This window comes from Ostrea edulis, chromosome 5 (assembly GCF_947568905.1).
Source record: "Ostrea edulis chromosome 5, xbOstEdul1.1, whole genome shotgun sequence".
Lineage (NCBI taxonomy): Eukaryota > Metazoa > Mollusca > Bivalvia > Ostreida > Ostreidae > Ostrea > Ostrea edulis.
In genome coordinates this window covers 53,886,023-53,913,356 of record NC_079168.1, presented here as the reverse complement: position 1 = coordinate 53,913,356, position 27,334 = coordinate 53,886,023, and the positions used below count along the sequence as shown (strand labels likewise).

Sequence of the window (27,334 nt, the reverse complement as noted above, 5' to 3'; positions counted from 1 at the left end):
TCAACATTTGATGTAGAGTACATCCTTAAAGGCGCGTGCTTTTAAAAATGAAAATGACTGAAAGAAAAGCCAACGAAGATTATTTCATGTTAAAATTGTGATACATTACTTTAATCAATCGAAATTAATAACGCTAGAATGCTTATCTGAAGTATGTAACCCTATTTTTAGACAGATGACGCGACACCAGATCTCTATAACAACAGGACCATTATTAGTCTATGATATTAATATGCATCCATCTACAGTAATTCAAATTTCTTTACACAGGGTCCCTCCCAGGGGTAGGGTGGGACCATATTAGGGGCGGGATTAATGTCGGATAAAACCTAATTCAAATTGTTAGGGAGAGGGGGAATAAAATCTCCCGTAAGTTTCTGTCATCCGACATCGATTCCACTTTGGTGGGAAAAGAAAATCTTTAAAGACAAGTGACTGTTAAAAACCACATGATAATATCACATTTTAATGAACATTCAATAGTTTTGATGTACACTTTCATGTGTGAATAAACAATAGAAAAGGTATACAAAGTGTTATTTATACTCGTATATTTTGACTTGTTAATCGATTAGTTACGGAAGCCCATTTAGGACATATCAAATATATATTTCTAATTTGAAATAACGAATTTCAGAATTCGTTATTTTGATTTTAATTCGCTATTTCAAACATTAAATTCGTTATAACGGATTAAATTCGTTATAACGAATTTGTAAACTTCGTAATAACGGATTTCAAAATTTGAAATAACGAATTCAATTTGAAATAACGAATTCCGAAATTCGTTATATCAAATTGCATAATTCGTTACAACAAATTTTCAAAAACTTGTACTGATGAAAAGGTGAAGATAACGAACAGTGATCAATCTCATAACTCCTATAACACCGTGTACAGTGCCATACGCGGGGACCGTGATCGGTGTGGCACGGGAATGTGAATTCGAAGCGAAGAAAGTAGGTCAATAAGTATTCAAAGGCTGATTGTGTTTAATCAAAATGAATTTAGATAGCCAAAAGTATTGTACAGAAGACAATGGTTATTGACAAGCTAGCACTAGCAATTGGGGAGTCTAGAACTCTTTGGAAATACTCAAACACTTCGACAATATACAAGCAGGGTAGGCGCCGGGTATATTTTTCGGTTATTTAATGAGAAATATTCAATCCTACTGTATAAAGTCCCTAGTTGTTTTTTTTACCAGAAACTTTTCCTTTGAATGGGAACTCAATATTCGACTGAAGAAACCATCACAAAATCATGATATGCCGAGTATTTGACTGAAAACCCCGTGTGACGTAGAGGTGTGTTTGTGTGTGAAAATCTTGTGGCGTAGGGGGACCGAGAATCCCTTTAGCTTAAGCAAAGTTTCTTACCAAAATCCACATCTTGAACACAGCGAATATATGAATATTAAATTCAAACTTGTTCAAGGTTACTCTGATATTCGTACGATAAACCGATAATAATGTGTCCGACTTTTTATGTCATTCATTAAAGAAGCATTCTCTAAAATATATTACCACAATACCAGATGATTAAGACAGTTTCATATCTTAATGAAATTGACGTGAACTATTGATAATTTCAGATAATGCAATGACCAGAAAGAAAAACTTCGAATTCACATCCCCGCGGTACACCGATCACGGTCCCCGCATGTGGCATTGTACACGGTGTATAAGGAATACAAAATTTAGAGTTGCAAATGTTTTCCATCTTTTTTCCCGTGGAATACTTCCATCCAACGAAAAAATAATAAATTCATTCCTTATCATTTAATATTTTAAAACATTGAGTTTATATGATAAAACATGTGATTTGAGTTGAATTAACGTGTTGTGTCGCTGGATTTTTATTCGTTCCGGTTTCGGCATTTAGTGTACTTTTTTAGTCTGTTGTGTATTTCCGGTGAATTCCCACACTTTTCTCCGTGCGTTATTTTCTGTTATTTGTGACCGATTCTTGGCAGTCCAAAGAGTAAGTTACATTTGCAAAGCATTTTTTAGTATTGTAATTACATGTACATGAAGTCACGTTTATGTCCATTATGTAGTTTTTGCACAATTGTTGTCAACATAAATTCAAGGCTGCACATGGCAAGGGCATTATGTAAAACGCGGTAGGAAATTTTATGTATGACGCCTTTATGCTGTGTTTACTTTCACCCCGTTTCAAATTCTTGCATATTTACTATCATTGGACCTAGGTATTATGTGTCGCTTCTAGAGAGCCCCTTTTTCTTTGATTATTGAAAATTGGTCTATTGTAAATAATGGATTGGATTTGCCACAATATTTTTGTAATTTGCACTTTGTAAGACAATTTTATTTGTTTTTACAGTTTCTCACCCTTTGTTATACATCTATACGGAGGAGGCCAATAAACTATCAAACATCTTTGATCTGTTTGAGCACATAACGAGTTATTCTTAGACTACATTCTATGTCATTTCTAGATGGGCGTAGTAATTTATGAATACACAACTTGAAAAAAAAACCCACTTAAATCCGTTAGGCCTAATGGCGACTTCCACGAACTATTGTTTACTGTTGAGCAAACGGGTTTCTTGTGGACTGAAGAATGCAGTTTCGAAAGGATGTCTTGAGTTAGAGATAAGACCTATTGAAAGAAAATTGCTGGAATATTGTTGAGTGGAACTGGAATTAAGTGCAAAGTTCGATGTCGGTACTAACGGAAAGCGTGGGACACGTGCATAATCATGATGTGGGATGCCAGGTAGGGTTCTTTTGAGGGTTGTCACGGCTTCCAGGTGGACAAGTGAGTGTTACAGAGGGTTTTTAGAGTTTTATCAGTGAATTTCTAAGGTGACAGCTGTTGTAACGTCGTGCGGTGTATCTGGTATTTGGGTTCGTGACATGAAGGAAGTTGTCGCAAGGTGCAAACTGGACTATTGTCATCCCTGGTTGAATACATTTAACTCTCAGCCCGGAATTGCAGAAGCAGACGTCTGTTGTTTTATTGGGGGAGGGGGGTCCTCAAATAGCCATGTTTATTTCATTTTGCATAATTAATTATTATTTATATTTGATATTTGTTTTTGTTTAATAAATCTTTATAGATCGATATAGTTGTTAAGTTTTTCTTTTCTGGATTCCATAATCTATATATAAATACGAAGCATCCAGAGTAATTCCCAACATTCCAATAGAAAGTAGTTCCGGCCATTTATTCTTTTTTCTTCAGTGGATACGATATTCCAATAATTTTTCAACCAATGAAAAAGTGTGTAACATGTCAAATTAAATGATAGCAAATTCAACAAATTTGTTATAACAAATCTAATCTGTTATAGTGAATTTTAAGTGTTTGAAATAACAAATTAAATCTGTAGTAACGAATTCTGGAATTCGTTATTTCAAATTCAAAAATATTTTAATTTGATAGGTCCTAAATGGGCTTCCGTAATTAGTATCAACATTCATCATATTTAGTTTTAATGGAGGTGAGGGGATCTTGGTGTAAACTATGTGAATTTAGTTCTTTGTCAGACATTGAACTTTTGATCCTTACACCTTAGGATATATAGATTTTTATGGGAATATACAGGAAATTAGGTTTTTTTTATGCCCCCGGTACTAAAGTCAGGGGCATATTATTTTTGCCCTGTCTATTTTTCTGTCCGAAACTTGAACCTTGCACATAGTTTTAGTGACATAACTGTAGGTGATAAGGCTGTCATATTTCATATTCTTTGTGGCAAGACCTTTGTTTTTAACCTTGTGACCTTGGAGTGTGAACTAATTTTATGAAAACCGAACGTATCCCATATATCCTGAGCTATTCAAGGTAGAGATTTCATAGTTTGTATATGGATTTCTTATTTTGCAGCCCTTCACCGGCTGTAGTGACGTCTCCATATGAGTGAAATATTCTCGAGAGGGACGTTAAGCAATATTCAATCAATCAATCATTTAACATCAGTTCATACAACAACGAGTAGACCGCTACTAACGGGGGGGGGGGGGGGGGGGGTCTGTATTATCTAATGTCCCTTTCGATAATTTTTCACTCATATGGAGAAGTTACCATTGCCGGAGAAGGGCTGTAAAATTTAGACCTGTACTCGGCACTTACGGCCTTTGAGCAGGGAGGGATCTTTATCGTGCCACACATGTTGTGACACGGGGCCTCGGTTTTTGCGATCTCATCCGAAGGATCACCCCATTTAGTCGCCTCATACGACAAGCAAGGGTACTGAGGACCTATTCTTACCCGGATATGTGCACCCTTTAAACAATGTAAAGAACTGACAAGACAATCAGCACCTTTGCACAAGTTACAACCCACTGTTTTTGTTTGTGTATCTTTTATTCCTTTTCATGCCACTGTATCGAAGATCGGGGACATTGTATTTGTCCTCTCTGTCTGTTTGTCTGAAACTTAAACTATGGCTGTCATATTTCATTCCATGCAACAAGACCATTCTTTTAATCCCGAAGTTTTAGACCTTGTGACCTTGACAATAGAGTGACCTTGACATTGGAGCGTTTCACGAACATCATTATTATTATATTTTTTTGTACTTTCGGGTTGGTCTCCCTTTTCAGGAATTGTTTCCAGTTTGTAAAAAAAACTGTATAAAGGTGATGTAGTGCATTTACAATGTCAAAGTAGACTAGAATGTTACAATGTCAAAGTAGACTGGAGTGTTACAATGTCAAAGTAGACTAGAATGTTACAATGTCAAAATAGACTAGCGTGTTACAATGTCAAAATAGACTAGAGTGTTACAATGTCAAAATAGACTAGCGTGTTACAATGTCAAAATAGACTAGCGTGTTACAATGTCAAAATAGACTAGAGTGTTACAATGTCAAAATAGACTAACGTGTTACAATGTCAAAATAGACTAGCGTGTTACAATGTCAAAATAGACTAGCGTGTTACAATGTCAAAATAGACTAGAGTGTTACAATGTCAAAATAGACTAGAGTGTTACAATGTCAAAATAGACTAGAGTGTTACAATGTCAAATAGACTAGAATGTTACAATGTCAAAGTAGACTAAAGTGTTACAATGTCAAAATAGACTAGAGTGTTACAATGTCAAAATAGGCTAGAGTGTTACAATGTCAAAATAGACTAGAGTGTTACAATGTCAAAATAGGCTAGAGTGTTACAATGTCAAAATAGACTAGAGTGTTACAATGTCAAAATAGACTAGAATGTTACAATGTCAGAATAGACTAGCGTGTTACAATGTCAAAATAGACTAGAGTGTTACAATGTCAAAATAGACTAGAGTGTTACAATGTCAAAGTAGGCTAGCGTGTTACAATGTCAAAATTCGGTGTGTTCCTCGCTACGACGTGCCTTTAGATCTTTAATGTAAGGTCGGTATTGTCGTAAACTGAAATTGAGACAGAAACCAGGCCTCGCCACTCTTTAATAATAAACTGAAAATAAATTCATGAAATAATAACATGAATACAGATATGCTGTTCTATATGAATAAAATAAAAATCAGTGTGATAAAGCCCAAACCACACATCCGGAACCCTCCATCTACTTGAACAATGGTGTTATTTTTCCTCAGAATTATCCACAATATAACTTTTTACAAGAATGTTCTAGAAATAACTTTTAAGAAATCGGAATGGTATAAGAAAACAGAAGAAAACATAAACAGAAATAAATATGTTAGGTAGAATTGTTAAGACAAAATTATAAAAATTAGAATTGTTAAAACAAAAGTATAAACAAAAGCAAAAATGTTAAAATAAAATTGTTAAATAGAATATAGAATTACAAATAAAAAATAGAATCACAATTGTCAAAATGAACTTTTGAAAACAACAAAAATATGGAATTGGAATTGAAAACAGAAACAAAAATGGTAAAATGAAATTGTTAAAACAAAGTTAAGATATGATTGTGGTACTGATAATCCTCCATAAGATTGTACGGGTTTAATTCCATACCGTTATGATAGGCTAGAAGCCCGTACGATTAAGAAACCTTGTTTGGTTTAGTAACAACGAGTACTCATTAAAACGACTGAATATATTTATAGTGCTACATGTGAAATAAATGATACTTAACATAGCTCAGAAAGTAAGGTACGTGACCGGAATATATCCTCTTTAAGTACAGACAGTGAAGGCTAATGGAGCTATTAAATTGATCATTGCAGACAGACTAAACTATCACGGTCCGAAGGAATAACAAATAAAGATCTATTGTGTGTGCCAATTTACAGAGAGAGATTTGAAGTTTTGTAACGAAAACATTAATATGCTGAATTATTGGTACAACAGGTTTAGAGACAAGCTGCCTGAAATATTATGGGAACTATGCACGCTAAAACAATAAATAACATACATGTATGTATGATAAGTTTATCTATGTTTGCGTATCGCAGATCCAGTCTTCATGGTGTATAGATACGCCGCAGTAGCCTCAATATCCCACGGTCACTGACCAGGCAGAGCACGCCGGTATCCATCCACTTGTTTACATTGGCGTACTAGATAGGCAATTATAAACCGGAGTAATGGAAATATGACACTAGCTTTCAAACACACAACTATCATATAGTACAAATGACGGAATATCTTCTATTGCCCCCTGAACATTACCATCTGGAGTACACAGACACAAAAGACAATCCGATGTCGAGAAATACAGAGGTGGTTAAAGTCTAAAACAACAACGCATACACGTCTAGACGCGGGATTATTCTCCAGGATTGCACTAAAATATTCGTCACGTTCAACGCCATACCATTTCTTAAAATCGCGTGCAGCGACACATGGATTATAAGATGCTTGTAAACAGGATGCAGCGCATTGTGATGATCACGTGTTTAACAGTTCTCATCTCATGCATTTCAAGCACAAAAGCCGACAGAAGCGATATTTCGGAGGAAATAGTAAAAAGCATTGATGGCTCTTTAAAATGTCGGAACAATCCCGCCCTCGCCATCTCTGTAGTCAAAGATGGTAATGTGGTCTTTTCCCGAGGGTTCGGTTCAAGGGTTGTGGGTCAACCGTTAAACGTGAGCGGATCAACGATTTTTGGGGTGGCTTCCCTATCGAAAGCATTTGCTTCTACTTTGATTGTCAAGTTGCTGGATAAAAATAGCAAGTAAGTATACAATGTAATTACGATATTTGAAAACTAAATTATGATTATGAATGTTACAATTTCTGCATATTGTTAAGTTCTGGTACTTGAAATTTAAAGGGTCATTATTTCAAAAGAAAAGATACATTGATCTTCATTTATACAGAAATAGTGCCAAACTACGGAGTTCTTATCTTTTTTCCTACGATTTTTATCATATTGGCGGGGGAAAAATCAGGGTAAACAATTACGTTTAACATTGCCGATGCTCAATTCCGACACTACATGGTATTTTACTGATTACTACATGGTATTTTACTGAATACTACATGGTATTTTACTGATTACTACATGGTGGTTTACTGACCATTTTTTTCTAGGATGATTCTCAACATTTGGTTATATTTATCAGACATCATTAACAACCCAGCAGTGCTGAGTGTTCTTATTACTTTTATTCAGCAGGAAACAACACACAGACATGCAATTTGATTTTGATATCTTATAGATAGAGTTTTAATTTCAATACTTGATCTCATTTTATATATATTTTCATTTCTGTACAAGGTCTTGGTGACGTCCCCATATGAGTGAAAAATTCTCGAGCGAGACGTTTAGCAATATACATTCAATCAATAAATATAAGCGATAGAAAAAATAGCTATAGAGAAAACCAACCACAACAATTTTTTAACGAAAAGCGATGTAAAACAAATAAAGCTTTTTTTTTTTTTTTGCTTTACTCCTTCATGATGACTGCTACAACGTTGGATTTCGCCTGTTACATATATATCTCCTCTACCGATGAGTTTTGTCCACTGACGACCACTTTAAACTCCGTCTCTGATCTCGCATAAAGAACAGAGATGCATACCAACGCATGATATGTAATTTAAAATGAGTTGATTTTAACAAAGACATCGCAATTTCATAGATGTATCTGCTGTGAAAAAACCCTAGAACATTTTTCTGTGCGTTTACAATTAGAGGACTTTGTATTGAATTGATCTTTCTTGATGTATTTGGGCAATATAATTACATTAACATCTGTCTTAATTGTGACTTTTTATTATAGACCAGCCTTGCAAAACTTCAAAATGATAGCAGTTTGTAGTGTACATTGTACTTGTAAGCTAACCTTGTCCTGGGATGGAAATAAAGACATAACATTATGTTTACCTACATACAAGTTTATTTTTTGCACTTATTGTATTTTAAAACAACACCCCCTCCCCATTGTGGCTGTTGTTGGTCTTGGCAATTAGGCAATGAGTAAAATTTTAAAGTTTTACATTAAAATTTTACCATGAAAATTACACCTGTGTATTGACACCCAAATGGTACAGGCCAAAAACACATCATTGCCTAATGTTATATCATAAAATCAAGCAACAAATTTAGCAGATCTTCTCATTCCGGTTGACGGCAATGAGACGATTTGCAATCACCCCCAAACATCAATCATTAAAATGTCAATTTTCAATTAAACAAAAAACCATATGACTATGATTCCGGTGAGCGGCAATCAAAGTGTATCATATATATATATATATATATATATGTGTGACCAAATTGTCACCAAATAATTCAATACATACAATATTGTCCAATCAAATCATTCAATGTCCAATCACAGGAACCAGACGCGCATTCTTCCACATGACAGAAATGGTTACAATATTAACCATTGAAGTCACCGCCACCAAAGGGTGGGGGGGGGGGGGGGGGGCGGCTAGTTCCTGGAGCCAAGACCTTGCCACAAAATACCCCGTCCAAATTCTAGAATAATTTTGGATACACTTGCCATCCATTCGTTATAAATTGTTCTAACCCTGCACTAATATTGTTGAGAAAAAATTCATTGCCTATATTTGATATATGGACCCCATCTGCCTCAAACAGATTTGTGTTTACAAGTTTGATATCCAAATACTTGATATAACATCCCCCATTCCTTACTATATAAGCCGCCACTGAACTGTTGATTCTTTTTGTAGAATTATTCATTTTTTCTATGCTATCTGATGAATACCAGTTCTTTCTAGGCAATATTTGTGACCATACTAGCTTTGTATTGGGTAAAAGTTTCCAAATTTTGTCAATTGTACCTTTCATATCTTGTATAAACTGTTTGATTGGTGTGTACCCAATATTATTACCACCACAATGTAGAATGTAATCAGGAGGGTCAGCAACTTTCAGCAATGTTTTGATCTTGTGTACATTTCATCCCAGCCCATACCCCCTTTTCCTTGCCACCAAATAGACACATTTAATCTATCCATTAGTCCCAAGTTAACTCCATCTGGTCTGATTCTAGCTACTAAAAATGCTCTTTTGACTATTGATGAGCCCACTACCCATACCTGTTCTGAAAGTGTATATATAGAGACATGACAAGATTATATAATTATATGACTTGAAACCATTTTCATATATACTTAAACATATGACAGTCTTAAGGGTTACACCTACATTTATATTATGATTACATCCTAACATAAATTTTGTATGCTTTAGATTTCCATCTTCCTGCTTTACAGATTTCTTCCTCTGACATACCAAACATTGCTGCACTGGTTACTGCCCCAATTCTAAATGAATGAGACTTGTATTTTTTACCTTCTAACCCTATTATCGACAAAACTTTATTTAAAACTGCCATAAATTGGTATCTAGTTAGTGGTTGTCCACTAAAATGACAGAACAACTTCCCCTGCACTGAAGGTCGTATTGCTAGATATTCTTGAATAATCTTAATTGGTTGTATTTGAGACCCAAATTGGCTATTCTGAATAGTAATTGTTTCTCCTTCTCCTGTTTGATCCACTTTGGAATGCTTTAGTTTTATTTGGATTTTATTTTCTTCTGTAAACATTGTTATGTCTTCATAATCAATTGCATGTCCCAGATCTTTTTGGTTTTTTTACTGTCATTTCTCCAACTCTAAAGAAACCAAAAAATGCTAAAGTGTAGGCGGCTTGAAACAGTTTGCATTCATAGTAGTTTGTACAAACCAAGTGCAAACTTGTAGTGTTTGATTTAATATATTTGATGTAATTGGCAGTCTGGCATCATTTTTATTGACCTTTCCTCTGAATCCTTCTAAGAGTTTCTTAACCAGAAAGCTTTGAGTTTCATCTCTATCGTTTTGAATTTTTAGTTTATAAGAAATAGCTGAAATGTAAGTTCTAGCTGTTGCCACTGAGAGATGTTTTGCTGACATATACCCGGTAACCTATAAATAGAACTATTTGCTCTAACGTATGCATAGGCATAGCTTGGGTTCGAATATTACCGAGGTAGGGGGTCTGGGGGGCGCAGCCCCCCAGAAGCTATCGACATTTTAACAACGTAAAAGGTGGGTTTTTTTTTACCGAGGCAGCTGCCTCGGTTGCCTCAATGGAAGCTACGCCACTGGTAGGGGGCCATATTTTGCTAAGGTTCAGGGAATCCTGGAATTCCTCAAAGCATCTTAGTCCCTGGTTGTATGTTTCCTGAGTATTTTGGGCTGTTGCTAGATGTAACAAGTTGTTTACTTCATTTCTAACATCAACTGCTGAAATTCTACTGGTATTTTTTCTGGTATCTTGTTTGCTTGTGGAGCCAATTCCTGAAATGTTTTAAACTGTTTACGTGACAGTGCATCTGCGATACTATTTTGTGTACCTGCTATATGTTTTGCCTTGAATACTATGTTGTTTTTTAACAGTATAAGGACCAACTTCTTATCAAAAACATGATTTTTTTTATTTTGATGTTTGTTTGTTAATAATTGACACCAGTGCATTGTTGTCAATGTACATTATGATCCTCTTGTTCTTAAAGAGCATTTCGCCCCATATGTAAATAGCTAATACAATGGGCACCAGCTCCAAAAATGACATTTCTTTAAAAATACCTAATTCCCATTTTATTGACCAAGGCCAGAAAACCCATCTACCTTCCCAGTATGCCCCACATCCCAAATTTGGATTGCCTGTACTATCTGTAAACAATTCCATATTTTCATTACTCAGCCAATCGCTCCCATGCAAGAGTCTAACACCATTGAATTGTTCTAAAAAAAAAAAAAAAAGTAACCAAGTTTTAACATCTTCCCTAAACTCATTTGTGATTTTGATATGATGATGAGCTTTTTTCACCCCACAAGTAGCATCATAAAACCTTCTGTTGAATGCTCTTGCATTTGGCACACCTTTGCTGGAAAAATTTAAGCTTCCAACTATGCTTTGTACTTCTTGTAACTGTAATGACTTTTTAATGAGGGCCATATTTAGCATAGCTTTCAACTGTTTTACCTTTTCTAGAGGAATTTTTACAACCATATCAACCGTATTTATTTCTAAACCTAAAAATATAATGCTTGTAGATGGCCCTACTGTTTTTTTTCATTTGCTAACGGTACACCCACCAAACTACACAAATTTTGAAACTCTTCCATCAAATGTGAACATGCTTGAGTACCTACTCTTCCAATAAATAAGAAATCATCCAGATAATGATAAATCGTGCCAATATCTGTCTGTTTCTGTAGTTGCCAATGTAAATATGTTGAAAACTTTTCAAACAGCTTACATGACATTGCACAACCCATTGGTAAACCTAGCAACTCAAAATCACCAGGATGGATTATCATTAGTCTAAATGCAGATTTGATATCCATCTTAGCCAGCAATGTTCCTGTTCCCAACCTAGCTACTGTTTCTAAAACCTGATCTAAAGATGTATAAGCTACTGTACATTCTTGGGGATCTATGTAGTGATTAACACCGTTATTTTCTGGAAAAGATAGATGTGTAATTAATCGCCACATTCCCTCTTTTTTTTGGTACAATGCCTATTGGCGATATTTTTAAATTTGATATTGGTTTATTTGAATATGGCCCCCTATCCTTCCTTTTTCCACTTCATTATGTAAAACTTATACGGTACCAATTTTGATGCACCAGATGCGCATTTCGACAAATAATGTCTCTTCAGTGATGCTCAACCGAAATGTTTGAAATCCGAAACAACTATGAAGTTTTAGATCTAAATATAGCCAAAAACAGCGTGCCAAACAAGTGGAGCCAAATTCGTCCAAGGATAAGAGCTATGCATGAGGGAGATAATCCTTAATTTTGAAATGAATTTCTAAATTTTATAACAGCAATTAAATATACATCCGTATTTTTAAGCTAGTAACGAAGTACTTAGCTACTGGGCTGTAGAGACCCTCGGGGACTAACAGTCCACCAGCAGTGGCCTCGACCCAGGGGTCATAATGTAAAACTTATTATCTATTTTTTCTTTTGCTCTCTCAGGGTGTTTTTTGACTGATGTAAGATTATCTGATTCACTCCCTATTCTTGGCCCTTTGTACCCTAATCTGAATCCAAATCTAAATCCTTGCAAAAGCTCTAAAGCTATATTTTTTGAGGATAACTTTGTAACAATGATTCTAAACTGTTTATATCTATAGGGGTGGTCCCAAGCTTCCATACATTAGAAAGTTCCCCTTTGACCTCTGAATTGAGACCCCCCTCTTCCTCTTGTGTTTTGGTACTGACCCCTTGAAAATCTGTAATTTCCCTGTCCACGAAAATTACTAAAACCTTCCCCTTGTGTGCTGATGTTTTTTGATTGACAATTGTTGATAGGATGTTGACCCCCACACTTGATACATACATGTAAATATGCACAGGGTGATCTGAAGCATGAACATTGGTAGTTGTAATTGTAGCATTTTTTACTCTGACTCTGGTAAGTTGGAGCAGCAGACAGAGTTTTGACAGCAGGATAAAACAAACATCAACCATAATTCTGAATCAACCTCACCCCATGGTTTTGTAGGGTTCTTTGCCATTTTTAATCTGAATTGTTGGGTCATACTCTTTAAATCCAAGATTTCCTGACCTAGATGCTGCTAACCTAACATCATTCATGTACATGTATTTCCAAATTTCTAATGTTTTTGCCGGATGTGCTTCTAAATAAATACTGCAAAAAATCATAAATGCATCCGTCCATTGTTCAATGTTGTTGATTTTTTTAGATTTTTTTTCCGGATGTTTGTAATTCCCCATTCACCATTACAATTGTTTGTTTTGTGGCTCATTATAATTAATCAACAGTTTTGCCAATTCTACACAGACTATTTTGTTTTTAATTTCTTGTGAAACATTAAGTCCAATGACATTGTTGTAACTGTTGACCATATTTGGTATATCTATGCCCTGTGTACCTCGAATGGTTTCCCTGGAATTCTCCATACGGAATCCCGATGGTTCATCTCTGGGTGATACATCTAATTCTCCCTCAAATCCATTATTTGTTGATGTCTCCATCGTCGTCTGCTCTTGAAATTCAACTGGTCCTTCCACATTTTTATTTGTTCGCCCCTTTCTCATAACTTCAGCTCCTTTCTTCTTTTTCTCCCTCTTTGATTTTTCTTTTGGCATGTTTTTTCTACAATTTAACTTATTTTCCGTAGCTTCTGAATCTTATAAAAAAATTAATATTTTGTCTCGACTGTTATCTAACCGTTCTCCCGAAAATACCTCGTCATAAAAGGAAATCAATCGGATCACGTGCTCGTCCTTTTCCGTAACCGGTAAGAAGACTCGGACGTGGATCGGTGCAAGAATTGCATCAAATCGATGCATTTCTTCGCCGGAAGCGCGCCTGTGGATGAGTAGTTAAAAGGCCAGAACTGAACCCCTTTATGATGTGTTATTTATATTTTCGCCACAGATTAGTTTTGGTATCATTAACGTTTTATTCACTCTAATACATAAACATGGAAGTGGAAATTGATAGTGGTACAATACCTTAGATGTGTATAATATCTTAGATGCATTTGAAAGTTCACGTTTCATAGTGTAACGTACGACTGTGACGTCATAGTTACGTTTATGTATACGTAGCAACCAACTCTGATGGCGTCGATCCACATACGAGGCTCATTTGCGGTTACGGAAATAGCCGAGTAGTTACGATTGAAAAGGAAATGCTATTCTATTTGCCAACTTATTTCCGGTAGGATTCCGGAATAGTGTTTCCGAAAAAATCCTCAGAAATAAAATATATTGAAGTCTGGCTAAAATAAATGGATTTATAGTTAATTCTATAAATCTTATTATGTTTACATCATAATGTGTTTCAGGGAATCCGTAAAAACCCCCACACAGGAATGTACCGGTACGAGGTCAGATTTATATGAATTGGATCAGAAATACATGTAGTTTCAAATCAATATGTCTTTGAAAATGAGTATGCCATATGACGAAAAGAGTGAAATTTCCAACCGCTCTGGTACTTTCGTCCACCAAATCATGCGTCTATAGAACGCTCCGTGCTGCAATTACCCTGCAGGTCTAACACTTTCTTTATGATTTTCATAAAACAATCAATACTTTTCATTTTGACCAGTTTAGTTTTTGCGTACTCCAATCTTTGAATGCATGTGTACATTGTATATTCAACGCAGTAGTACGTTAAATCTTAAGCATCGAGAATATAATGAATGGAAAAAAAATCTTTCATGGAAGGCATCTGTGTAATTCCAACTGTAAAGCTGTGATTGGATTTCATTCTGGAAGAGGTAATTGATAGAATCCATACGATTAATACTACTTCTTATTTCACTCCATCTCTGTCTAATTTGTGGGATTTAACCCTAACATTGGTCCATAATGATACAGAAAATATGCCTGCCGCCCTTATCTATATCACCTGTTATTACACATACTAGTATCATTAAGATAACAACTAGATAAAATTCGCTTTACAGATTAAAGTGGGGGTGAATGGTAGTATTTTAGGGATGGATTATTGTCATAATTTTGGCAAAAGAAAATATGTATTTACCATATGTCTACGTAATTATTTTAGTCTTAAAACATGAAGGTCATGGAGCTTTGATACTCTTGCTTTGAATAATATTTAATACTAGAATGACGTCATTCTTCCCTCACTTGAATAACTAAAAGTATTGAAGTTTGTTTCTAGAAAAAGAAAATCATAGCAAGAAAAGATTTCAAAACTGAGATTTAGTTTTGATAAAGCAAAGTAACAGAGTATAGAAAAAAATGCATGGAATTTGAAATGTGTACGCTTTCTGAGGCCATATAAAGTGATTGAGCAAGTCATGTTCTCGTTCTTAACTTATCCTATTCGCTAACTTATTTTATGTCATACATTGTAACATACCTCTATATCGCGTATACACTAGTGTTGTTTTGTGAAATTGTAAGAGACTTTCTTAAGAGATGACACGTATACACATAACGATCTGTGTCCGAATTTTCATAATATGTTCATATAATTATATATATAGTTTATACTGCATAATAGGACAACATATGTACTAAACTGAGGTATAACTAATGTTTGCTTCAACAGAATTTCATGGTCCTCTGACATGAAAAGATCGTGACCTAAAAACTACAACATACACGTATCAAATCTTGAATGTGCTTCTCAGCTTTATCGTTCGGTGTTCTTAACCTTGGCAACATGACTTTGATTCAAACATTTTGAAATTTGATGCGAATAAACAAAAATCTGATGACATTTTGTACGTGTATATACTTTTGTCCCCGCTGGGTGAGACACGTACCTGAAGAGTATGAAAGCATGATATACGACTGGTTTTGTCTAGATCACCGTTGTGAAAAAAATTAAAGATGACATTCATGATTTTAAACTTCAAAGGATGTATAAAGATGATTGGTCAACAACAAAAAATCATTGTTTTCTTTCAAATGGTTAACTTTATTCAACTGCGCATGCATTCTAAAATTATGATAAAGATATAAAATACATTCCGCGTTTTTTAATAGTAAAATATCACTATAACATGGGTAAAGAGCCAATTTTGATAAAAGTGAATATTTTGAAGAAAATCATTCTAGATGGGAAAAAAGAAGGTTTTATGTGTGTTTTAAAACCGTTTTTGTCCTTTTCTGTATTTCATACATGTAAGTTTATAAGTTTGTGATGAATATCAACGGGGAAAGTTGTTGGGAGCATAGATGTATACAGGAAAATGTGAATCACGTGAAAAGATGGCTGGTCAACAAAACTTGGTTAGCACGTTGACTGCTGAACCATATAGATCGCGGGTTCGAGTCCAGCAAGGGTTTTAAATCTCTTGAGATTACTTTGAAAGCTTTCAATTTCAAAATATTGTTGTACTTATTCTCCACTTTTCACCTACATCATATGGATGTTATAATGTCAGCACGCCCAATCAATATATAAGTTTTAAAAAATCATAAACTTGCGTTCTGTATTAGGCCTACCATGTACTATGATGAATCAAGAAAGATTAACGAATCATGCAGATCTCACGTTCTTGGGTAAGTCCAAATCTCCTTTCACGTGAAATTCGTGTGAAAAGATTTGCGTGAATTTCATATGAATCACATTTCAAGTGAAATTCGTAACTTAATGTGAAATTCAAATGAATCACCGTCCACTCGATTTTCATGTGAAAATTTTAAAAATAATTTTTGCCCCATCCTCAAACCAAACCTCGAAGCTCCTACATAGAGGGTTTTTGAAACTTGGTCGATTGTGGCCTCGTCCCTAAGGCCCCAGGGTGAAGGACTCCTGAAATTTACAATTTAATACCCTCTTTACCGTGTTTTGTTATATTCTTACAGGTATACAGTTGATACGCCACTAAGGGTCGTGTTTGATGACGAGTCCTTGTTCAAGGATGAGATATTATCGAGGTATGCGACGATTAGGGACTTACTCTGTCATCGGATGGGGATTCCAGGCAATAACGCTATTCGTCTCGACACCAATCTAACCCGGGAAAATCTGGTCCAGTAAGACTACTCAATTTTTTGATAATACTGAAGATAAATTCAGTGTTAGGATATGTTAAAGAAGAGTAGATTTTAGTACGATTTTTTTTTACTAAATAGCTAAGGTTTAAACGGAATCAGTTTTCTTCGCATGTAGAAATGTATTTGTCCAGAAATAGTACCTTTGTGGGCTAAAGGAAAATGAAGGAAGTAACAAGTAAAATGAGTTTAACAGCTATTAGTATACGCCATATGTAAAATGTTATTTACTAATTAGTTTATTTCACAACTTTATAGAAGGATGAAGCATTTGGATGGAACTGGAAGATTTAGAGATAGCTTTTACTACAGTAACTTAATGTATGGGTTGTTGACTCGAATAGCAGAAATGCTTGGTGGAAAAACATGGGAGGCATTGGTGAAAGAACACATTTTTGACCCATTAAACATGACGTCATCAAATTTCGCCACAACGGCAGATCCTGAAAAAGTCGAACTAGCGAAAGGTTATATTGATCATTACGGTGAGCTCAAGGAAGTTCCCTGGGAGTTTTCCAGGTTTGTAACAGAACATGCATAACAGATTAATAGAATTCTTCATGGGATAGGGAAATTCCACCGAGGGGACAAGATTCGCAGTCTAGGACGAAGCGTTGTCAACTTTTCTTTAAACATCTATGGAGGGCTTGCTAGATATGTCTTTTTTTTTCTACATGAAGAAACATAAATGTTCAATGAAACGAAAATGAAAATAAAATCGCTATTTTCATTTCACAATTTTACTTTTTGTTTCATATTAAAAATCTTGACTAGCAATACTTGATAAAAAGCTCTCAAGCATTATTTCTATCTTGCAGCATGTAGAAAAACTTTTCAAATTTTTTAGAGCTTTGATTATTTAATTTTTTTTCTGCGTTTCGAAGTATAACGGAAAACTTTTGTGTAAACGGATTTTCAGTCATGTGATATATATTATTCTAGGGCAGATAATTTCAGCTTATAAAATCGCTTGTGGTATACAATCGTCCTTGATTGCATGTCTCATGTGGTCTATCTCTATCCGCATTTTGAGCAATAAACAACAATTTTTCTTATTGTCTGATAGAATTACGTCATGCAGTAATATATCATGTCCAGTTTTCAGAGGTTGTTTTGGGGGGTCCCAAAGTTCAAGGGTTTTCATCTGTTTTCCCTGGGCTTGATATTTAACATGATTATTAAATTGATTTGTCATAAAGATTTGTGAAGTAGAATTTTTCGCAATGTAGGTACTGTTATATTGATTAATGAATATGTATTATAAAACGAGTTCAAAGTATCAATAAATAGTCGGCGTCTGATAACTACACAGGATAGAATCATTTGGCCCTCTCACTATTTCATTGTATTGGTCTGATATGAATACCCACTACGTATTACTTGTAAGTTCATACCAAGTACCGGTAGAAACCACAAAACTATATGGAATAGGATCTCGTCGATTCTTTTTTTCTTTCTTTTTTTTTTTTTTTTTTTTTTACCTCTTTACGACATTAAAATATGTGCAGCGAATGACTGTAAGCTTAATTTTGAATACACCCTACTACGACATTTTCTTTTTCATTGCTACGTTTTATGCAAGAATTTCTCATCCACTACGCATGGATGAATGTTGAACCTATATGCTATTAAAACTTGTATATTGATTAATTATTTTGTACGAAACCCCATTTTCGTAGCTGATTTTTTTCCCCGCGTTATAACGCAAAACTTTCGCGAATTAATGCATACCTTTCGCGTTAGAATGCGAGATTTTCGCGTTATAACGCGAAACTTTCGCGAATTAATGCGTAATTTTCGCGTTATAATGCGAAATATTCTATGTAAATATTTTTATGCAAAACAGGAACCCGTGATTAGTACAATGAACGAAGACTGATGTTTATGCATTTATAAGTAACCTTTAAGTAAAGAACTATATACACACGCTAACACACATTTTGATTTAAGGCTTGATTTCAATGGACGAAATTTTATACTCCCGTATTAGAAGTTATTGTTAGCTAAGCAACACTGGTATTAATCAACTACAAATATGAATTCTACTTTGCATTCAATAAAACTTTAATAACATATATGCCAAAAATTCTGAAATATGCGTGTGTAAATGTAGGTGTCACAGAATTTTAAAGAACTATCAACCACTAAATTTCTGAATTTATGTTATTGAGTAAACTATGCTTAACCTACATTTGCTTTTAATATCCTGGGGGGAAAAACCCACCCAAAATATCTCTAGAAGCACTTGGTGACCTAAGTTATTCCAATATTTAATGAATCCACATTTTTCAAAGGTTATTTCCCTTGGCTGTCATCTGTTGGGAAAACCCCATAGAATTCTCACAGCAATCTTTGTAACAAATTGTTTTATAATTTTATCATTTGATATGGTTTTGGTTTGGTTTTAACATACCTGTATGTTATTGTCTAGAAAGACCTCTCCTATATACAATATTACAAAGTAAGCTGGACAAATCTGTTATTATATTTCTTCATTGTAATGAACAAATTATTTCATGAGTTACAACGCCTAAAAAATTTAAGCTACGAAAATGAGCTCAATCTGCTTTCGTAATTTTGCAAGTATTAGTGAGTTAAGAAAAAATAAGGATTTTGTACATATGTCTTGGATTACAATATGTATCAAAGGAGATTTTTTTTAATTGTAGACGGTGGGCTGAATTGTGTGGATCGGGATGCGTTTTAAGTACGGCTGACGATATGGCCAAATGGATGCTGTTCCATTTGAGTGGTGGAAAAACTAGAAACGGGAAAAGACTAGTGTCTAAAAGGGCATTATCTTTGACCCACACCCCACAGCTTAGAATTGCTAGCAGTACGATTTCAAAATATTATACACGTCCACTAACTCCGGTCACCTTAAGCGAAGATTCTTATGCGATGGGATGGAAAACCGGTTATTACAGAGGTATGCTGCTTGTCACAAAGTTCCTGTAATTACATGTGGCTGTTGAGAAGGTATGGGACACTATGCGTTTCCTAATATATGATGTAACGCTAGTCGTAATTACAATAAATGAGTAGGCCACTGTTTTGGTTAGATTTCGGTGCTAAATTAAAATCCTGAATTTTTAGTACTTATGTAAACACCGGTAATTAAAACGAATGCATTGATCGTTAAAAAAACCTCTCAATTCTTTTATATTTCAATAAGGTCGCTTTAAGACTCCTGTTCGACAGGATTAGGTTACTTTTATCAATTAACCCCGTCTTTGTTCTTGTAGGATACAAAATCCTCTCTCACACAGGAAGCACTTTCGGATACAGAGCCAAACTAACACTATACCCGAGCATGAATTTGGGTGTGTTCTCCGCCATGACTGGCGACGATCCGAGCTACTTATATAGATCCAATGTACATAATCTGATTTCGGATTTATACCTTGGAGAAGAGCCGTGGCTTAATGCAACGATAATGTGTTCATTTCCAGAACCGTTCCGAAGCAAGTCGTCTTCGTCTAAACCACAGATAAACACTAACCGGAAGCCGGCCAGAAATGTGAGAGACTATTTAGGTCTTTACAAAAACATTCCATATGGTTTTGCCACAGTGACAAAAAATCAAACACAACTGACACTACAGTTTGGATTTGGTCGATTTGAGCTCTATGCCAAAACGACTAAGGACGAATTTTATGTTCAGTCGGTAGGGATGATAACTGGATTGACAAACTTCAAATCTCTGAAGTTTATTGAGTCAAGTGATGGAACTGTAACCGCAGTTGAAATTTCTGCCTTTGAATCCAAAGACCCACCCGTGTTCAGGAAAGTGTTGGCATCATCAAAAATGTCAGCTAACGCCGTCTTACCAACGCGGTGCAATCTATTACAGACGTTTCTATTATCCGTAGTGTTGAGTGTAATTTTCTGTTGATTTGATACAACTACACACGTATGTGAAATGTAAATATATACCCGCCAGGCGCCCTTATCTAGAGTACATTAAAACAAAATTTGAGTGTCACTGTTTTCTGAACATTTGAACAGCGCTAGCTAATCATAAAATATACTGAAATATATATCAAATAAATGATGATCAGAATAATGACTAGGGATTTATTTGCTTGTTTGGTCTTTCAGTTCTTACAACCGCATTAGGAATCTCAGTGTGATGTTGAACACTGATATATCCCTAAGAACTTGACACAATTGCATTTTTATTTTGCCCATTCTTTTGGAGCTTCCGGTTTTACATATGAGGCAATAGAGTATGTTATTGCTGGTTTTCGCTGGGTTGTATTTAGAATGATGTAAAGACAAACCCCCACCTCGATGGAACAAAACCACGCATACATATGTAACGTTGCTTAACGCACGGTAAAACCACAGGCAATCACATCGCTTGGGTCGAATTTACTATATAAAGAGTAAAGGTATAGAACTCTAAATATAGGGTACCCAAGTTAGCCGATGTAAAAACAATAAATTAATTGATATAAAATTCTACTTTGTATTTTAATTTATTCATACATAATCAATCTACATTACTACCAAAGTTCATCCCGAAATTCCGTATACTTCCCAAGATATGCAGAAATGAACTCGGAAAAATGCCTATTATTTTTTGGCTGACTTTAGCTGGGCCCTGACACTATATGACTACACAGAGTGTTTGAGCATTGCAACAAGCTATCAAATAGAATGTGCAGCATAAAATATCATTTCTAAAATGAATTTCTTACCCCAATTCATAAAATGAAGTCCGTAATAGCTCCAAGTGACTGAAATTTTTTAAACCGTCTGTACTTTCACAATCCCCACCATGAACGGTAGTTTTGACTAATTACCCAAAAGAGATGGAAGGACCCATAACGATTTAGAGACTTAAATATCAATATTTATCAATATTGGTTCATTATAGTATATAAATTATACTAATAACAAGTCTTTATAAATATACAAATGTCTTATCATGTCTATTTTTATCTAAATCACATTATCACAGGTGTTTGACGATTGATAATAATGATGTCAATATGGGTAGTTAGTGGCACCGATGAAAATGACTGTTAAATGAAAGTAGAGACGGTTTAAAATTTTCAGTCACTTGGAGCTATTACGGACTTCATTTCATGAATTGGGGTAAGAAATTCATTTTAGAAATGATATTTTATGCTGCACATTCTATTTGATAGCTTGTTGCAATGCTCAAACACTCTGTGTAGTCGTATAGTGTCAGAGCCCAGCTAAAAGTCAACCAAAAAATAATAGGCATTTTTCCCGAGTTCATTTCTGCATATCTTGGGAAGTATACGGAATTTCGGGATGAACTTTGGTAGTAATGTAGATTGATTATGTATGAATAAATTAAAATACAAAGTAGAATTTTATATCAATTAATTTATTGTTTTTACATCGGCTAACTTGGGTACCCTATATTTAGAGTTCTATACCTTTACTCTTTATATAGTAAATTCGACCCCAAGCGATACAATTACCTGTGGGTAAAACCTACTCATTAATCAGTATTCCAGTGTGAATTCTCGTGTTGTCTACATGTATCTAATTTCTGAATAGTGAAAGCAGCGCTCTTCCCGTTCCGAGTCAAGAATGTCTAACGACAGCATAAATGCATTTAGTGACCTTTTCGTAATAGGTTTTGAGATTGATCACTGTTTGTTATCTTCACCTTTCATTGATTGTATATTATTTAACGTCCCTCTCGATAATTTGTCACTCAAAAGGAGACGTTTGAAGTTGACAAACAAAATAAAACAGTCAAAGAAAACCTACCACAAAGAGCAAAACATATAAAAGGTTAAATCTACTTTTGAAGGGAAATATACGGCTGAATTGTTTTGCACTTATGTATATAAACCACAACAAGTCCATTGAGTGTGTTCGAGAAGAAATTACAGCTATAAAAACAAACATCGTGGAAATCGCAAGCATCCTACGAGGATATTTGGAGGGTGGAAACAGGACCACCAGAACATACAACAGAAGATCTCGTGATATCTGAACAAAATGTTCCTGACTGGATTCTTATTTTAAATAGCAGTAACCCTTCTAGTCCTGATGATGAAAAGATGAAGAAAACGAACAGTGATCAATCTCACAATTCCTATAAAGAATACAAACGAGTAGTGCAAACACGGACCCCTGGACATACACGTACCAAGTAGCGTAAGAGACCGGTCACACCCGCTGTGAGCCCTATATCTTCATCAAGTAAACGGAGTAATCCGTAGTCAAAATCACTGTATAAAGAGTATGAAGCATATCAGTCAGCATTTGATCTAATGACAGGTTGTATTGGTAAATTAGATCGTTATAACAAGCGTAGATTTTGCGAAATGCTGACTATATAAGTGTTGAAACCCCTATAGCATAAACTTATTTGTCAGTAGCCTGCTTCAATTTAAAATCCTAATCATATGCGGAACAGCAAAAATGTTTATTCTTTGATAAATTGTGAATAAGATTAAACTATGAAAAATGAAGATTAACTATTTTTACTTGCATGTATGTAAAGTGTTTTGACAAATTAATGGTTATTTTGTTATATCAATAAGCATTTTAAAAGATATAGCCTGATTTCAATTAACATATTTTTCTACCCTCTAATCAAATGGAGTTGTAATTAAAAACAATTACCGGTAATAAATCAACACTGGTATTAAAGTTGATAATCAATTACTTATGAATTCTACTTTGCATTAAGAATATCTCATTAGCAAAGCTTTTTAAAATATACGAGTTAAAATTGTAGGCGAGAATCTAGAGTAAAGTGTGTAGTTCTTGGACATTTTTCTAACGTAAAATCCACATGGTATTTAATTCGTAGTAACCTACAGTGCGATTCACTGATTGATAGGATGGCAAGTCACAAGTACTTCATTTACAATGCAAATTATTCAGATGTCAGGTTTCCTGTTAAATTAGAACCAGTTCATTCCACCACGAACAAGTCGCATGGGTACTTCATTTAGAATGCAAATTATTCAGACGTCAGGTTTCCGTAAGGGATACAAGACTCCGATGGTCTATTATGTCAGATACGGGACTGGCACGAGCCGCGTAGCAGCGGGTGATCAGTCCCGTATCTGACACAATAGACCATCGGAGTCTTGTATCTTACTTAAAACATTGTTCTATCTAAAAACAAATGCATTTGAACGCACACACACACAAAAAACCACGTACAAATATACATTGGTATAGACAAATATATTTACACCTTTCGTTTCTGATTTGTTTTTAATATTTAATATATTAGGAATTCATAAACTTTAATGGCACACGAGGTCAAATCTTGTCTTTAATTCACAAAAAAACTGTTAGCTCATCATTTCAATTGTTATAATACGGTACTCCTCAAAAAAGGGTTTTGTTCTTCATGGAAAGCGATTCGAATGCTTCTATTGTCTGAAGACTGTACTCAACAAAACTGTTTTTCTTTTTTGGGTGAATGAGGGTACGTAAAGGGTGTTCGGAAAGAATCTTTTAGATAAAACAAAACATTGATTTCCCCCGTTCCTTTCTGGAAACCCTAATAATATGATACTGACACGTAGGCCTACAACTGGTATAAAAACAGAAGCCGCAGTCCTCCTTTAGCATTCAGTCCGGGTGCCTTGAAGAAATGGATTCAGATGATTGAAAAGTACATGAGTTTGCGGTAAGATTATTCATTATTTCTACAAATTCTCCTAAATATATTAACAATCTTTTTCACGGTGTTTATTTTGTTTAAGTTTTGTTGGATACAAATTTCTTTTCAATCATTTGTAGCCCCAGTAGTGGAAAATGCAATGCATTATAGCTCAGACCAAAAATCGCTCCTAAGGGGAATGTATGGTACGACGACGTCCCAGTCGGGGTACATCAAATGCAACAGATTGTGGCCAAAATGTGTAGAGAGGCAGGATTAGGTGGGGTTTTTTTGGTTTTTTTTTTATACAAGTCACTCTCTTCGGGCTACTGCCGCCACATGCCCATATGCTGCGGGTGTTGACGATCAACTTATAGCGGGAAAAAACTGGTCACAGGTCATCTGCGATTCGCAACTACAAACGCACCTCCGAGGAACAATTACAGTAAGTGATTTGATTCAGAAACCGTCCAGTGTCCCCACCGGAGCCGAAGAAAGTGAAGCTCAATGAAAGTGTTTCCTTTGGATCGAGAAAAGAAATAAACATCACTGCCGGTGATGTAACAGTGAATTTGCGACTTCAACAGTTCAATGTGCATGTATTTAAATGAATGATTTGTGACATGGATTTATAACTGTGGTGCCTAAACGATTTCATATACAGTAAAATCGGATTATACACGAAACACTCATTTCGTATAATTTACTGGAATATTTCACGCCTTGAATATTGTATTTAATAAATAATAAATATGTTTTCTCGCACAACGAAGAGTGGTCTTTATTCCTGGTTTTTACTGTCAGTCCAATATTTCTCATAATATTGGCCTGCTCTTAATAATACTGGACTATGTTCAGTACCATATGAAAAATAAAGTACTGACGTCACAACAATGTTTTAATGTTAAATTAGAACCAGTTTATTACACCACGAACGCTGAACACGTTTTGTCGCGTTTTCCGCTTGTCATGCTGGTTGGACTTGGGTGAATACGCCAATTGGCAAACCGGTGTCCCTGGAATATGAAACTGATTTTCAAAAACACACTTATCAAAAAGTGTAAACCGCGGCTATCTTCTTTAACCCTGCTGAACATCAACGCCTGGGGCCCGTTTCCCAAAATGGCTTACGACCAGACGTAAGCTTAGTCGGGTGTAAAAATAGGACTAAATCATAAAACCGGACTAAGTAGCGTTTCATAAAACAGACTACGTTTTCACCCGACTAAATTTATGGCTTAAATATAGGCCTGCTCATGACTAGGTGTAACTCTTAGTCTGTAAACGAATAAAGACGACGGTGTTGATTTTGAAGCAACGCAGACAGCGGCAGATGAGAAGGGTTTTCGGAGACCGGTCAGTTTGACTATGAATCAAATCGTGATTTAAAAAAAAATCCATATCAGAAATATCTAATTCCTTTCGTTATAAACTTCAAAAAATTCTGTTTGAAAGTGGAATCCATTGCATTAATTTATTGTAAAAACTAAAGTAACACCTTTTATTTGAAAAATTGTTATTTTGTATGGAATATGATTATAGTGAAGAATGTTTCTGGGAATTAACTTATGGACAACTACTGTACATGCATATCTGATGATAATATTGGAAGCTTTAAGTTTTGAAAATTTTTAATTTGACTTTCATTTATACAAAAATTATGGAACGTAATGCATTACACGCATATTTTAGAATAATTCTATTTAACAATCAAGGAACATTAATGTTGACCGTCTAAAAATTTATTCCTTCCAATCAACCAAGTTTAAACAACAACAACAAAAAATTGTATCTACTGACCTATAATTTACAATTCTTATATCCTCCAAGTTATGATAATAATATATGAAAGAGGGTAACGACTACATATTGAGTCCTTAGTTTAAATTTTGGGGAAAGTGGGGGGGGGGGTTAAATTCTAACAACAAAAGTTTCAGTATTCTTTCATTTTAATATTCATCTGAACTTTGGTATATTTCAACTCTTGAAAGACTAGACTACTTACTATTTGGTGATTTCGTTCTAGATTCCCTTCTTTTTTCTCCGAAGTGATATCACTAGAAAGTTTTGCAAACAGAATATCACTATTTTCGCGAATTGATTATGCTAGCACTTGTAGTTCAATTAGGATTTCTTTTACTGATTTTGCTCACAGGTGCTTTATTCATAAAATATGCAACTTTAAGAGGTAGGGGGTCTGGGGGCCGCCTTGAGCTCCCCTGAAGCTCCTGGAATTTACAGATTTTATAGGACTTGAAATATGTCTCCTATGTAGTCATTTTTGATCAGGTGAAATTAATAAAATGACGCAAATTTTAAGGGTTTTTGGAACAAATGGAACTTCTAATAAAAGTAATTCATTAAATCAAAATATTTTGTCATCCATTTCTCAGAGAGTGGCAGAAATTAATGCTTCTTGTATCGTTTACATTTTTCTAAGCAAGAGACTATGATTTACCTTAAATTTGAAATTTTTAAGGGGGGGGGGGGGAGTTGAGCCCCCTTAAATCCGCCACTGGTCTAATTATGATAACGTTATTCAATTGATAGATTATTCTAAACTTTAATAAGAGAGAACAGCAATGTAGGTGATGTAAATACATGGCTTTTCCCCCCAAACAGTAGATACAATTATAGCTTGATATTTCATTTATTCATGCTTTCAAAAACTCATTTTATATAACAACTACAGCTTGATAAATTCAAATCTCAATAGAAACTCAATGGGGCTGAGTTTACATATACATGTATTATAGTTTATTGAATTGTGCAATATTCTTTAGAAGAA

General features: G+C 34.9%; 1 protein-coding gene and 1 long non-coding RNA gene across 2 annotated transcripts; both read left to right on the top strand.

Annotated features, from left to right (window-relative positions):
• The first annotated feature begins 1,852 nt into the window (after positions 1–1,852).
• On the top strand, positions 1,853–3,092 carry LOC125651493 (uncharacterized). The gene is made up of 2 exons (XR_007361263.2): positions 1,853–1,983; positions 2,347–3,092. It is a non-coding gene; the product is annotated as an uncharacterized LOC125651493 (long non-coding RNA).
• Positions 3,093–5,660: 2,568 nt separating this feature from the next.
• LOC125649702 (uncharacterized) lies at positions 5,661–21,000 on the top strand. The gene is made up of 5 exons (XM_048877410.2): positions 5,661–7,113; positions 16,743–16,913; positions 17,190–17,450; positions 19,601–19,860; positions 20,177–21,000. The coding sequence occupies exons 1-5, from the start codon at positions 6,779–6,781 to the stop codon at positions 20,824–20,826; spliced, it is 1,677 nt and encodes a 558-aa protein (XP_048733367.2). The 5' UTR covers positions 5,661–6,778; the 3' UTR covers positions 20,827–21,000.
• The last annotated feature ends 6,334 nt before the right edge of the window (positions 21,001–27,334 follow it).